At 40.4% G+C, this 15,527-nt stretch overlaps 1 protein-coding gene across 3 annotated transcripts in view; it reads right to left on the minus strand.

Annotated features, from left to right (window-relative positions):
• The window catches only part of sox6 (SRY-box transcription factor 6), a 125,768-nt gene that overhangs the window by 43,494 nt on the left and 66,747 nt on the right, over positions 1 to 15,527 (minus strand). For all 3 annotated transcript variants that reach the window (XM_030094496.1, XM_030094509.1, XM_030094502.1), the window contains exons 7-8: positions 7,404 to 7,576; positions 5,596 to 5,664 (exon numbers count right to left, since the gene is read on the minus strand). In XM_030094496.1, coding sequence (XP_029950356.1) covers positions 5,596 to 5,664; positions 7,404 to 7,576 — 242 coding nt within the window. The remainder of the gene's footprint in view (positions 1 to 5,595; positions 5,665 to 7,403; positions 7,577 to 15,527) is intronic.

Here is a 15,527-nt window from a genome sequence, read left to right on the forward strand (position 1 = left end):
ACTAAATGGAATTATTTGTATCCAAGTGTCAATATATTAAATCACGGGGGCTAATGAGTTGGGTCACCGCTTTCTTTTATCTTCAGTCTTGCATGTGCACATCTTCATCAGCTAACAGTCTCCTTAAATGGAGGATGAACATGCTGGACCGAGACTCCCTGGGTGAGAGCCAAGTCTGTCTGACTAGGCTGTTAATGCCCCCACATAATCCTACTAGCAGGCTAACACAGAGCTGCTCAACACAAGGGAAAGCACTGGCAGCGCACATTCTGCACAGACACCAGCGTGCACACAGCAGCACACTTCAACACTTAAACACACATACATTATCATTTCCTGGCTCCATTATTCTCTTATTATCATGCGAACAGTAGCAGTCTGGCTGTGCTAATTGGGGGACTTACACATTCTCTTTAACAATGTCTATTTTTGTTCTTGTTTTTTTTTTTTTTTGCCAGTGCATTAATAAAAGTCTCACACTGAGAAAATCATTTGTGCCGGGGAGACAACAAAAGCATCTGAGAATACACAAATTAGCGCTATTATCTTAACGCAATTACCATACGGCCTTGTATTTGTTTAAACTCATCTGATTGATTTAAAATGTTTACCATAATGTTGCCGTTTTGGAGTTATTCATTCTCCAAATTACTACCCAAACAGAATAAGAGCAGTAAATTACTGACTGGAATGAGGGAACTTAGTTATTTTCATGCCAAAAATAAGAGGAACAAATTTTAAACCAACCAGTAATACTAACAGTCAATTAACATATTTATCAAGTAGTAATTTCATAGAATTAATATTTGGCTGTACTGAAAGACCTACTTAGATAACTGTTAGTGCAGCGCTTTAGCAAAGGTTTAATGTGGTAAATAAGCTGTGTGGATCGATAATGACAATGAGTGCAGGTCTATTATTTGTAGAAAACCACCTCATACTGCCAAAGACTACACACTGGCTTGATGTTTAGTGTAGAAACAGGACCGTGACCCTGACTAGCACACCTAAAGGTCGTTGCAGCAAGAACGGAAAAGTATCTGAGTGGCATAGTTTCTGTGCAAACTGATTGAACGTATGGAAAATGATTTAACGATGGCTGCTGCACATAAAACCCCTGTTTTGTGGCAAATACACAGTAAATGTAAAAAAAAAAATTAAAAAAAAATCCAGATTTGTTAGGAATGATACAAGAATTATTTTCAAAATCTCACAGAAGCACCTTGAATTTATATGAAGCTATTTTCATGTGATATGATATATGACATGATATCATATGATATGTCTTTGTGCATTCAGAGTATGTTGTTGTAGTTTATTTCTTTCAGAAGAAATGAGCGTGTAACGCAAAGTGTTTTAGGAATTCCCCTGAGTCCTATTTGTACCTTATTTTTTTAAATTTATCGATGTAGTAAAAACTTCTTATCCTAAACTAAATTGTGAATAAAAGAAAACATCTACTAACGAGATCTAAGTTGAAGTTTTGCATATGTAAAAACACTGAGTAAATACTTGAGCAGTGTGTGTGTGTGTGTGTGTGTGTGTGTGTGTGTGTGTGTGTGTGTGTAATAGCAACAACTGTGACTTTTCACTGTGTCACACAAAGGCATAAGTCGTATTTACACAGGAGGCACAAAAGAGCAGTGAAAGTAAGTAGTTAGCTCCTTATTTCACTTTTACCTGCTTGAAAAATCAATGTGCATCTTTGCTAAATCAGATTCCAGTGCTGTGTGTATATATGTTATTTTGTGACTGATAATTAAGTTGTTGGGTAAATGTTGGTGTGATTTCACTTCATTTATAATCTTGGAACCTTTCGCGTTGAACATTTGCATGTTTCTTCAAACACCACTGACGACATGTGAGAACGCCCTGGAGACTTTGAAGTGAGCACTGGACGAGGATATAGTGGCCTTTTCCCTTTCAATCTCTGCTTTTCCCACTTAAATGGCAGAGATACACTCTGTTTGTGTATCCTTGTGGACACAAGGTTAACAGGTGAGCAGATCTTTTGAGGATTCAAAAACAAATGTGGAAAAAAGATTTTTTAACAAAAGTCTTCTTGAAAAATTGATCTCTGAGATCTTGGATCTCAGATTGTACTTAGAGTTCGCACATCAATGCCACAGTCAATGATAAACGACACTGTCACAATGTTGTGATGGTTTTTTTTTTAATGGATAAATATTTAAATTAAATGTTCTGGATTGAAAGTGTCCCTCTGTTTCATCTGGGAGCTCTGCTTTATCCAGTCTGTTTGTGAAGATAAAGTTCACTCTGACCTTTTAGCCAGTATTTATTCTCTTGATGTGTGTATCAGTGTGTGTCCCTGTGTGCCAGTGTACTGTACACAATCCCCTCTGTGCATGTATATGTGTTTTTGCATGCCCATGCATGACACTTTGTATCTTCACAAACCGGTTCCTTTGGAGTGCTTGAAGCTGGGTTATTACAATGTGCTGGGGGTATGGGCCGTGCCTTTCACTTGGTAGAAAGCGTTTCCATTTATTTTATTTTTACTGTCATGGTAAGAATAGAGGCCTTCTCCTTCACACTACTGTTTTGTTTCTCGAAAAACCAAAAATCACTGCCAGCAAACACAGTCAGCATTGATGTACGGCATGATGCTTTTCAGCTGTTCATTTGTGCCATTGCAGGCGGGACAAAGTGAGGCAGTTATGAAACAGAAAGCGATGTTTTTGTTTCCTCTTTCGTAACCTTCCAGTTTCTATACATACACTCAGTGAGATAAGTAACCTCTGGTCCAAACCCGGTTCTCTGCTAATATATATGTTTAATTGGCACGTGTGTTCCTGATAGGTGTTTCAGATTCTTTTCAACTAAATCAAGTCAAGTATTAATCTAATCCTGGGATTGAATTGGTGCCAAGATGATTTCAAAGATGAGAATGGGCTCAATGAATACAAAAAAAAGCTGAGGACAAACACAAAAGCCTTGAGCTTTAACTTTTGATAAGCCCCCAACGCTTCAATCCAAACATCTGCTATCTTAAAACAAGTGACATTGTAATCCTGAGGGACAAAGTCTAAATCTCTCTCTCTCTCTCTCTCTCGCTCTCTCTCTCTCTCTCTCTCTCTCTCTCTCTCTCTCTCTCTCTCTCTCTCTCTCTCTCTCTCTCTCTCTCTCGTCAGGAATGATGAAAAGGGATAACAAGAGAGACGGCTATTCAAAGAGGCGACCTGATTGAACAACATGTTTCCTCGCTCTGGACCCCAGTAGGTAAACATCTGTGACTCTGCTCATCCGATGCCCTTATTATCCACATGCAAAGAACCTATGAAAGCACACATACAACAACAGTCTCCAGTTGCAGTCTCCGTGGTTTTATTGTTTCAACTGTTTACAATGTCCACTAGGTGATCAGTCACATCGTCAACAAGACTTCAGCAAGAGGTTTTCTCCCTGAAGCCAAAACAGAAGGACTTTGATGGCAGTAGGGTTTCCAATAAAGTTTAGTGCTCTCCATGCTAACAGCAGAGTAACTCAATCCCTCAGCACTGCTTATGACTTTGCTAAAAGTCTGTGACATACAGGCTGGAAGCTTGTTTACAGAACTAATTAAGTCAAAGCTGTTATATATTAAAATGGCCAGGGCATTTTTAAGAGGCAGCAGTAATGAAAGCAGAGTGGCAAAAATGCTTCTCTAACTGGACTTTTTTTTAAATCTCACAAACTTGAGAGAGGTGTAGCTAATCACAGTGCTGGATATTTAGAGGAGCTAGTTTAGGGAGAGAGAATATCTTTTAGTGACTTGCTGTAAGCTGGACATTGTTGCACACGGTGAAATGATTTATGCATTGAAAGTGATTCCTGTTGATTCATAGATGGTGAACGCCCAGTCCAGCCAAGAGAGGCTGATGGGCAGAGGAACAGATGGACTGAATGTGGGATTCTTTTATTTAATTGAGGATGTGGAGAACCTGAAGAGCATTTTATCAGGGGAAAGGCTGGCAAACTGGGCTCTGCAAGAAAGGGCTTCACTTGAATCTGCGTTCAAGTGTTTGAAATGGATATTTAGAAGTATGTTCCCGTACACACTTGAAACTCCAGTTTCTCTCAAAACTATGCATCAGTGGGAATTTTCAGGTGTCATTTAAGTCATAAGTTTGTGATGAAAGCAAGAGCCTCTAAAAGTGAGATTCTTTAGGGCTGTGCCCTTATGCTCAATGAGCATAAGTAAAGGGCCCTCTATGATATGATTAATACTAGCCCCTCAGCGGTGTGAGGCACTTCATGTTAGAGTGTTTTTTACAGAGTGTCATGCTGTGTGCTTGTCTTTAGTGGAGTGCAATATGGGATCATTTTCTGATAGACTGTCTCCTGTTGAAGTGAAAGGTCCGGGCTGTTGCCTCCTCAAGAGTACGTTCACAGTATGGCCTTTCTCTTGCCAAGAGCCTTGTAAGGAGGCATTTTGATGAAGTGGTAGTAAACTTGGTTGCAAACCAGTGTGTGGCAACAAACTACAGTTCCTTTGCTTCTGTGTATCGTAAAGTAAATCTATGTAGAGTCTATACTACTGTTCGACTGTCAGACAGAAATGTCAAGAGACAGTCAGAAACTTTACTTTTACAACAGTTTTGTGGTAAGTTAGAATTTACTGAAAAAAAAAAAAAAGGAATTCAAAGGAAGAGATAGGGAATGCTGTTGTTAAGAAGAATCAAGTACAGGAGGAGGAGGTGAATGGAGAAGGACGTGCCTGACACCAAACACACCCAGCAGGATAACTCCAGCTTCACACAGGCAGCCAGGCTTACAGCCTTGACCACTGCCAGTATCCAACCCTGGATTACCCCGCGCAGTCTGAACATATCCAGCTACAAGCCGCCTGGGTGGTCTCTCACTGCACCTCTGCACCCTGTGCTCAACAGCACCACATGAGGCACATACAAACACACACACAAGAGATTATCATCGCGTTTGGAATGACGTGCATAGCTTAAAAACAACCGCACGCAAAATCAATGCTCATACAAACTAAAAATACTTATACGATTTAAAAAAAATAAATAAATAAAAACTGACATTGCCAATCACACTTCATGTTGACAATGGAAGTTTCAGGAGCGGCTGTGCTGTGTGAACGCCACATTGCCCTTCGGGGACCGACTCGTTTCAGAAGCATTTACCAGCCTCTTTCATGTCCCCCACCTCCAGGCTCCTCTCCATCAACAGTACTCATTAGTTGTTGTTACTTTCCCCCCTTTTTTTGTTCATTAAGAAGTGCTAATTATTCACCTCCATATTTTCAGCCCTCCCGATTACCAACAGGCAATTAACATTTGATGAAAGGGATGAATGTTAGTGTGACACACAAATTAAAGATAAAGAAATAAGATATATAAAAGGAGGGGAAAAAATGAAGGACAGGCCCACAGAAGTTAGCACTGATATTTACTTTAATGTCTAATTCTATTGATCTAAGCCATTAAATCCAGACTTTTGGCTCCTAATGACAACAGTGGTGCTCTAATTACACTGAAGAGGCAGAAGTATTGTAGTAATCAGTGTGGAGAAAAAAAGCATGAGGTGTAAGTTGCTGAGTATGAGTGGACCAACAGGAATGCATTCACTGACCTGGATCTGCTGCTGGAGGAGATTGATTTTGTGCTGCTGCTGCAGGAGCTGCTGCTGTTGTCTTGCAATCTGGTTGGAAACAGAATTAAAGAAGGGCATTTACAGGATTCCTGGTTCAGCGCAAAAAGAAAAGGAAGTAAAAATCACAAACTTGTGTTCTCTTTTTGACAGATTGTAATACATGTGATTGATTGCGGCAGGAAAACAGAGTGACCTTGATGGTTGTCCACGGCAGATACAATGCAGTAGGATGTGTGCCTGGAGGTTCAAATACCAACATTATAATAAATGCTTTTGCAGAGCTGTCAAGGCGCTTGTTACCATGTCTTTATTGCTGTCTAAATCACTAATGTTAACAAGTAAGAAACACAGAAACTTCAAAATGAACGCGATGTGTCCTGAAGTGCACACTCAAAACCGGTGGTGAGACGAGATAAATCATTCACAGGACAGACGAGCGTGGTTATGAGGGCGGTCGCCGGTGCAGGCGGCGTACGGGTGACAGAGGTCCCGGCAGCCCCTGAGTGACGAGCAGTCGCACCGCAGTGCTTCTCATCCTGGCGCTCACTCTTTCTACACGCTCACTTCAATGAGCATGACAACCTAGTTTTAAGTGTCATTTAATTTTCATTTTTAAATATAATTACAAAGTGTTCACTGTAAGATATCGGCCGTCTGCAAATGTGTCAAGATTAATTTGTGCTGGCTTCCTCACGAGTGTCAACAGTTAATTACTGTGTTGTATCTTGATGGCTTGATGACATTCTAACTCTCAGCGGCACCCCCCACCCCGCCCAACCCACCCCCACTCCCCCATGTCTCTCCCCTCTCTCTCCCTCTCTCCAATTTTATTAATTTTTGTTCATTTTAAAATAAGATCAAATAATAAAACATCTTATATCACTGCTCATTCATGCTGCAATGTCTACAAAGCCGGCAGACTTGAGTGTGGTTTGCAAATGAACATCATTGATTGAAAAAGAAATCAATACTGTTAATGTATTATTAGTGTACTATGACCAAATGCATCACTCCAAGGTATATGGTCTATCTCTTCATTTACCACAGGAAGGTCTGAGAGTGTGCTGAGAAAACTCTGAGTGAACTCCTCGCCGATAATTGACTCATAGCCATTAGGGTGGCTGGTGATAATAAAAGTGTCGCCCGTGTGGATAGTTTGTGTCCTTATTTCTTCCCAGACATTAACACACTTCATGGCCTGTGCTAATTTGCTGATTTGTACAATATGGCTCATTGGCCTGATTTGTGCTGCAAATCTAATGCCAGGCTTGTTCTAATAGGAGTCGATTTATAAGATATAGAGGACTTCCATGTTTAATATAACGTTTAATTCACACATTCCCTTGCATTTGTTAGTACAAGTCATAATAACATTTTCCTACCACGCAGCATAAATGCACGCGAGAGAGCATGACCGAAATATTGGAGGCAATATAGTCTATAACGTCTCTTAAATCTAACATTATTCCAAATTCCTACTCGGAAGCAGTGAGAGTTTATTGGCATATTCCAGACATGGGCTGTAATATGATTCAGAGAATTAAGTGACAGTTTGAACCAAATTCTTTTGATATGATTAATTCTTCAGACAAAAGGGGAAAACAATCTAAATAAGATTCAAGGAAGAAGATGAATCAGGTCACACAAAGAGATGGAAATGCCAAAAGAATTATTTGGAAAACATCTTTTTTTTTTTTTTTTTTTTTTTTTTTTTTTTGGTGGTGGTGGGAAGGCGGCATTAGCTGTGTTCTAAAAAGATGAAATGAGTGACACTGTGAATGTGTTACCTGCTCCTGCTGCTGACGAGCTAACTCCATTTGCTGCCTCTGTTTCTCCATTTGTGACGCAGCGAGCTTTTTCTGTTCGTCGTGGGCAGCCAGGAGCTGCTCTCTCAAGCTGATCAGCTGGGTTATCATTGTGGAGAGCTGGTGCTCCTTTTCTGCCAGGCTCTCTGGAGTACCTAGACAAGGCAGAGTAGTGGAAAGGATAAATATCAGGTGGAGAGCCTGAGTCGTAAACATAAATAAAAGTATATCATATCCATGCCTGGAAAATACAAGTACACAAAGGACTTCCTAGTGGCCTTGACTAAATAGCCATAATGTAGGCTTATGGAAGAAAGCCTGCTGAAGGCCTAGGTCATTGTATACGGTTAAATATAGAAAAGTGACCATGGTGCATACACCGTTCATCATATTGTGCTATTGTGCTGTACACAATATTTTTTACAAAGAAAACCACACAGGCAGCAACCAACTGCAGTGAATTCACTGCAAAATGTTAAGGTCACACACAGCCTGGAGTTGTCTTGTTTTGCTATAGCTGGTGTTCACAGCTTTTAGTAGAAGAAAGGAAAGGAATTGTTCCCGCCACATAGACAAAGAGCTGCAGGGAGCTGTCAAACTGAGGTGGAAGCTTATGTCAGACTTCCAGGGGCGATTGTAAAGAAAGTGTTAAGAGTGAGAGTTTGCGCCGGCCTCCAAACTACACTGGTTTTATACGTAAATTGTAACGCCACAAAGACCCAAAGCAATCTCTTTCACATTTTAACAAAACATTACTTATTATCGTTAGGAAAGGGACACAATATGCAATGTCTACACTTCAAATCATTATTCAGATCATTCTAGAGAGATTCTTTCAATTTGCAACATAATTATCAACTGTGAGAATCTCACTGATTTTTCTGAATGCTACCCTTCGAAACAGAGACCAGCAGCAGACCAGTGACTTACTTCTCTCTCCTCAGTCACATGTCTGCACTGTGTGCGATCGAGAAAGCAGCTCCGCTGCACTGCTCTCCCTCTGCCTAATCAATGCTAAGTGATCCTACCATTGACTTACACAGCCAACATAATTGCCAGTGAGAGGCTAGACAGTAACTCACTCTCCTCCCACTGCACTCCTATGTGACAGGCTGATCTGGAGGAATACACAAAAAAAAAAAAAAAAAAAAAAAAAGACAGGAAAACTGACAGAAGAGACCGAGAGAGAGGCAGTCATTGAGAGGGAAAAGGGAAAACGCATTGAGAACCAGATAACAGTTCAGTGAAGTCTGGCCTGAGGCCAGTGGGAGCTGAATTCTTTCCTGGGTGTCTTCCTCTCGTCTCTGACCACATCTGTCTTGAGTTTCTCCGAGAGCTCCCAGGGGCCCTCTCCACTCAAACTATTTTAATTTGACTAAACACCTGATTTATTTTATCTCTCCGATGAGGAAAGCCGTTTGTCTTAATAGGGCCTGTCAACCTCCAGAACCCATTCAGGGCAATTTACTGGCAAGCTTGTCTGAACCTCAGTTCGCCTCACTCTGCCTTCGCTGCTTGCTGCAATGGAAGAGAGCTGCAATTCTCCATTTATCCTCCCAAAGAAAAAAAAGCACCTAAAAAGCACCTATTCATTGGGCCTGTGTGCAGTTTCCAAGGCCTGAATTAACTTCTTATTCACCCGACTACACTTGTTGCGAATGGCTTATCTGTAAAATTGATACAATCAGCACCAATTTTATTAACCTTTGGCTGTGTCCATGAAGGAGTTGCCTTTTACAGGTCACAAGCAAGATACATCAGTCGCTGTCACAATAAATCTTGGCTATCAATACAGTAGTGGAAGGACGGAGGGGGTGACGACAGAAAGAAAGAATGACGGGACGGGAAGTGGTGGTGGTGAGAGGTAACGAAACTAGAAAACATAATTTAAGTGAAGTTTTTTTTAAGCCATCAGGTTATATGTGAATTTAAGCTTAAGAATAAAACATCTGGACTCAATGACGTCCTCTCTGTCTTTGCAATTATAGGTTACTGGTTATCATGATTGTAAAAAAAAAAAAAAAAAAGAAAAGTATAAATTATGTGACAATTTATTGCATTTATTGGATATTTTGTCTTTGTGCGCATAAGTATGCACTGGGACTTGTGCTAAGGGTCCCCAGAAGGATTTGATGGGCTCGCCTGAGTGTGGAGTGCTCAGTTCTTTGCAGACACCACAAGAATACTAACAGAGGGCCCATTGTTGTGATCTTGAGCTGAATTGTGGGGAGTCCAAATTATTCGCTGTACTGTGGAGGCCTTCCCTCCTCTCTGGTTTTATGTTTAATTATTTCACTTTTAATCATTTCTTTTTAGTCTGTGTTTAAATATTTAGGATCAACTGAATTTTATGGTGAAAGTTTAAAATTTTAAAATTATTTTTTTGGATTCTGAAAATCTAAATATGAAAAGACAGCAGCAGGGCTTCACCTCAGACTGTACACAGCTGAGCAGAAAATCAGACACATGTGTTTTTTGTTGGCTGGTTTGTGTTAAAATCTCTTTCTTCCTGCTCTAAATTATGGATCAGCTTTAAAATGCAGATAAAACTTTTATTGTGTGGTACCGAAGAGAGGAGTCGTGGTCTGTGTCTGACCAGCCTGCTGACAAAAGAGGCCGTTTCCTGCATATTGCATGGCTTTTAACAGCGGTAGGGCCGGGGTCTGCCTGTTAACATGTCTCCTCACATTGCGCTTCCGATGGCAGACAGACAGCCCAGAGATGCCTTGGCGCTACATAAACCCCAGCAGCCAGCCCAGACCTAACGTGTTGTGACACTGGCCTGGTCGACGAATCGGGCCCGTTTAAAACAATACCGGCCTGACAGGGGGAAGAGGGTCCTGAGACTGAGTGGTCAAGCTGTGCCAACACTTTTCTTGTTGTTTTCTCGGGTCACCGGGCCAACTTCAGAGATCCTCGATTGACACATAGTAGAGGAGACAGTGAAGCCGTGTTGTTCAGTTTCAGCTCTTTCAGCAGTCACCTTTTGAGATTCCTGCCTTCTTTAAACGTCACAAAGTAGGGCAGAAAACATCAATGGGTGACTAAATAAATGATAAGAGAAAAACAAGCAGAGCCATGGTTGCTTGGGAAGGGACGGGGGTATTTGAGCCTTGGGGTCTTTGGATAAAAGGCACTTTGTAGGGGTGCGATTTGTTTTGTCCAATACCCACATCTCCCTCTCTCTTGGCTCCCTCCTCTCTGCTCTAATCAAGCAGTCTCTAATTTGGGTTCCAAGTCCAGTACCGGGGAAAAAGAAGGAGGCTTGTTACTTTGAAGAGTCCCGAGTGAATAACACAGATAAAAGATTCAGGCACAAAAAAAAGAAGAAAAGCGAGGGAGGGTGAGGGTGAAAAGGGGGAAAATCACAAGGCACCCTATTCTCTTCCCTTCCTTTGGTTAAGACAGCTGAGCCATTATGACCAGATCTGAATTGAGTTTTTTAGCACCAGAAGACTGAAATTTCTTTGTCTCTCTATCAGTCGGCTATTGTGGATGCTTCCATATGCTGCTAGCCCATCCTAAGTAAATTAGGACTTGTCTAAATGCTACGATTGTACCAAGCTGTATCCTCACACAGATCGCACATAGCTTGAATGCCTGGCGTGCTAAGGCTCTCGCTCTCTCCCTCTCTCTGCTCACTCCTTAAGTGTGTGTGAATGTAGGCACAAGTGCGTACAGATGTGTGTTGCAAGCTGCTCCAATCGATAAAAGGTACATGTCTGTGAGTAAATGCACATGTGCGTGAACTCTACGGTCACCTGACCCTTTGTCCATTCTTTCTGTGGAAAAACACAAAGAGCCAATAGAGTAGCAGTAAACTGCATCTATTGGTGCTTTCTTTAGTGTTGAAAATGGAAGGATTTTTCTGCTCACAGACCTTTCTCCATTTAAAAAAAAAAAAAAAGACACTTCAACAAAAGCATGGATCGCAAGCCAATATTTGTAGCAAACTCCTTTTGTGAGATTAAATGTGACTCAAAACATTTTATTCTGTGGTGTAAAATTTTTTTTTGAGCATCTACATTGGTTCAAAAAAAGAAAAAAAAAGCTTGAATAACAGGAGCTACCTTTATGGTGTTCCTCTGCTATCTGTACACTTTTTCCTGCAAGGCTACAAGGCCATATGTGTTTCCAGTAATATGGTGTTAATGCGTCTCCATGTCCTACAACCAAGACAATATGAACAACAGCTGTTTTACCTGGCTTGCTGCCTCTGCCATGATATAAAAGCTGTTAATCTTGCCAATAAAACCCCATTAACAAGCATAAGCAATGACTCACAAGCACATCACCCTCTGGCAGCAATCATTCTGTGTCGCTTAAGCTCACCAATATATGTGTGAACATTTAGGCTTGTTGGCAAAATTGCCCACCATCCTGTTAAAAAGTAAAATGTAAACATATTGAAAATATTTTGTAACAGTATCTGCTGTGTTGCTTTTTCATGTGTACAAACAATGTTGAGTATTGACAGATGTGAGTTGAAAATAGAATCAAAATCATTTTAATGGCTGCACACTAGTTTGAAAAATAAATAAATAAATAAAGTCCTGACTGGCATATGGAGAGGTTATTAATAAAAACCCACTTCATCTGCTGTCGTTCTGCTGTCCATGGTGAACAGTGATGGAAACTAATATTTTGATGATAGAGGAAGCTTCACTCTTCAGGATAATTATGCAAATGTAAACGCTCCAGCACTTAACTGTCTATCCATGACACTGGACAAGGTACTTCATCAAAGCCAAGATAGAAGCTCGACCTGAACATATTACTCCAGCGCCAGTGACCCTTAAATCCACATTCACACAAGAAAATTAAATCGGAGTTCAGAAACTTTACTTATGTTCTGCCAGTAATTTAATCATTCTTTCACTTGTCTACAGCGTGACAAGCCAAAGATCCTGCAGCCATGGAAATTGTTGTATGTATGCAGGGCAGCACATAGCAAGGATGATTATGTGAAAACAAAGATTGTCTCCACACCTTCTATTCATCTGTGATGGCCTTTATGATGATAAATTTGACCCTGCGCCCTTACTATATTAAAAAGAATGCACAGTTTTCAAGGCCTTTCTCATACAAAACACTTAAAGCCTGTGAAACAGTGATCAAGGGAATGGCTTACTGTCTGCACATCCTTGAAAGTAAATTAGAAGTTCGTCGTTATCTCATTCTTTTCATGCAACATTTATTCATTGGTTTTACCTATACAACTGATAATTAAAGTGAAATATTCTTATTTCCTTGAACCGCGTGAGACAGACCTCGCCTAAGACTCTGAGGCTGTTGTCTTTGATGGATAAGTGTAGCAACAATGCTTGTGTTTTGTTTGGGTTTCATCCAGATCACTTGATGATTAACTGCATTAGCAGGAGCAACAGCAAGCAAAGACAGCTGCGACCGGTGCATGTTTTCACAGAGCCGAAGGGAACACCTGCTTAGTTTTCAGCCTGCTATTAGACACCTTTCCCTTTCACCCAATCAGAAGTTGTAAATGTAAGTCTTTGACTATGTCATTCTAGCATTACAGCAACTTTAGTTAGGAGAAAATATTGTACAATGCCAGAAGAATGTTATTAAAATGCCATGATTACTCTTTATTTGCAAAAATATTAACATATGTTGGAAATCCTTTAGAATTACTCTGAATTCTGTAATTTAGATTTAATTGCACTCTAATCGATCAGAAACTAAAATGTGATCTAAGCAGTATTATAGTGGACCAAATAAAGCAATTAAGCATATGAATAACGTGAAATGTAGTGGAATCTGTCATTGACAACGAAGCAAGAACTCAGAATTTCTTTGGGTTATATTGCACGATTCTTCTTTTAAAGACTGAAAGGTTGTTCCTATTGTGTGTTACATGAATGTAATGTGCATCTGAAGCATTGACAAAAAAATGCTTGAAGTATCTTCCAGGTCTTACTGCATATTCAAACAGGGGAAAAACATGGAAAGACTTAAAAAAAAGGTTGTGCTGTCTCTGAGAGGATCCCAGATGAAAGTGAACCCGTTCTTAAGTGTCTGAGGGAAGTATTTTCATTCATTATTGTCAAAATTATGAATTGTCTTTTCTCAGTCTTTCAGGTGGATACCAACATCTGCTTCGAAGTTGTCTTCTGAAAATTGCACGTGTTGCATTAGTCTTATTTTATCTGCACACTTCCAATAAAAGTGGAATCAGACTGCACTCAATGTGAGATGGAAGAGTTGAGAATAAAATTGATTCAAATCATCTTTAGAAATGACATTTTCAATAAAAAAAGAGTCTGTTAGCCATTCTGCCAAGTACTTTTCAGATAATTCTTGAGGCATTTTCTATATCAGAGTCAATTATCTCTTTGTTATCCTGAGAATATTTTGATTCTTGGGTTTCCGATACAAATGTGTGTCAAACCCCTAAAATGTGGAAAATACATTTGTATTTAGGGACGGAGTCTTTTTATAAATGGCATAAATGTACTTCTGTTAGACATAAATAAAGGCGATTAATGTACCTCTGTGCCTGAAATGTATTATACACCGTTTAACATCTTTAGTTGAACAAACCATGGTAAACCACAGAAATATAATTGAGAACACAGAAAATTCTGTGTATCGCATACGTACATAAGCACAGCACTTCCTTTTTTTTTCTCTTTTTTTTTCAAACCTCCATCGCCACAAGCTAAATTCCTCAATTCATTAGAGGAGAAAAACACACAGTCCAACACTCACATGCATTCATCTGGCAAATGTGGCCTGAGGAATAATGATTTACTGTGGCTCATATTTCACCTGAGTGCACAGGGCAAACAGTTGACTGAAGTGTTGTGGAGAAAATGCTAACTGAGGCATTTCTGAGTGGAGCAACTGGACAGATACGGTTTTGTGCTATTTGTGTGAATGTCTTTGTATGTTTGGGTAGATGTATTAAACCTAATTTATTGTTTGTTGTAAAAATACACAAACCGTTTGAAACGTGCTATATAGAATTGTTTTCCCAACTCCATAAGCCACACATGATGAAAATGTATTTACAGATATTTAGCGGTACATCGCCATCAAAACTTCTCTTTATGGCAGAATTCGGGTAATTTTTGTAGGGAATAAACACATTTTGAAGCTCACCCGTACTACTGTACAATATGGGCTCTGTGTTCACACAATGGACTCCTTTCTGGGTGTGCAGGAGTGCCGCCAGCACAGGTATGGCCAGCATCGAATCAGTCTCAGCCTGCCACCCTGCCCTGCCCTCTGTTCTCCTCCTAAAGAGCTTCCACTTATCTGCCTGCCACAGGACTGTCTGTGTGCACCCGACCACTGTCATGTAGACACCATTCTCAAATTGATTGTGACAGTGCGAGAGCCCTGATTTCTCTGCTTCAGAATTTGAGCTGCCGTTTCATCGCCAGTGTACAGTGTTGAGCTTTTTTTCTCTTTTTCTTTTTTAGCAGATTTCAAGAGAATGAATACGGCTTGTGTTCCAATTTAGTAACTACATATTTTCCTTCAGTTTGGGTAAATACTCGAGCTGTGTGTGTGTGTGTGTTTTGGCCCCCCAATGGGGGGTCAGTAAACTGCCACTCAGCGGGGAAACTTAAACAGCTCTGTTGAGTGTGAGGCTCAGACCCTGCACAGAGCAAGCATGCAACAGAGAGGATTCTTATCTGGCACTGTGTACAACATTTGTATAAATTTCACACAGCGCCAGAGTGTGTGTGTGTGTGTGTTAACAGTATATATTCATATATGTATAATGCATGATTTATTGATGAATGAAAAATCTCTTTGAAACATATAATTATAACCGTTGAGTTTCCACCTCTGAAATCTTATTATCGCTCCACTTCTCGCTCTCTCGTATGCCTTCCACCTTGCCTCCTATTATCTGCTACTTTGTGTGGTTTGGAGCCCTTCCAGCCAGCCTCCCTTTCTTGCTCTGTGGTTTTGTTCAGGAGATTTCATCGTTCCTGCAGATTGACAGCTAAGCTCAGGTATGAAAACAAACAGTTAGCGCTGGAATTGACTGGTGAAAAGAAATCCGTCACTAATGCTCCTTCACAAACTCTTTTTTTTCCCTTGCCTTCCCCGACTGATACTAAGCCCTAACAGCCG

Source organism: Salarias fasciatus, chromosome 1 (assembly GCF_902148845.1).
Source record: "Salarias fasciatus chromosome 1, fSalaFa1.1, whole genome shotgun sequence".
Lineage (NCBI taxonomy): Eukaryota > Metazoa > Chordata > Actinopteri > Blenniiformes > Blenniidae > Salarias > Salarias fasciatus.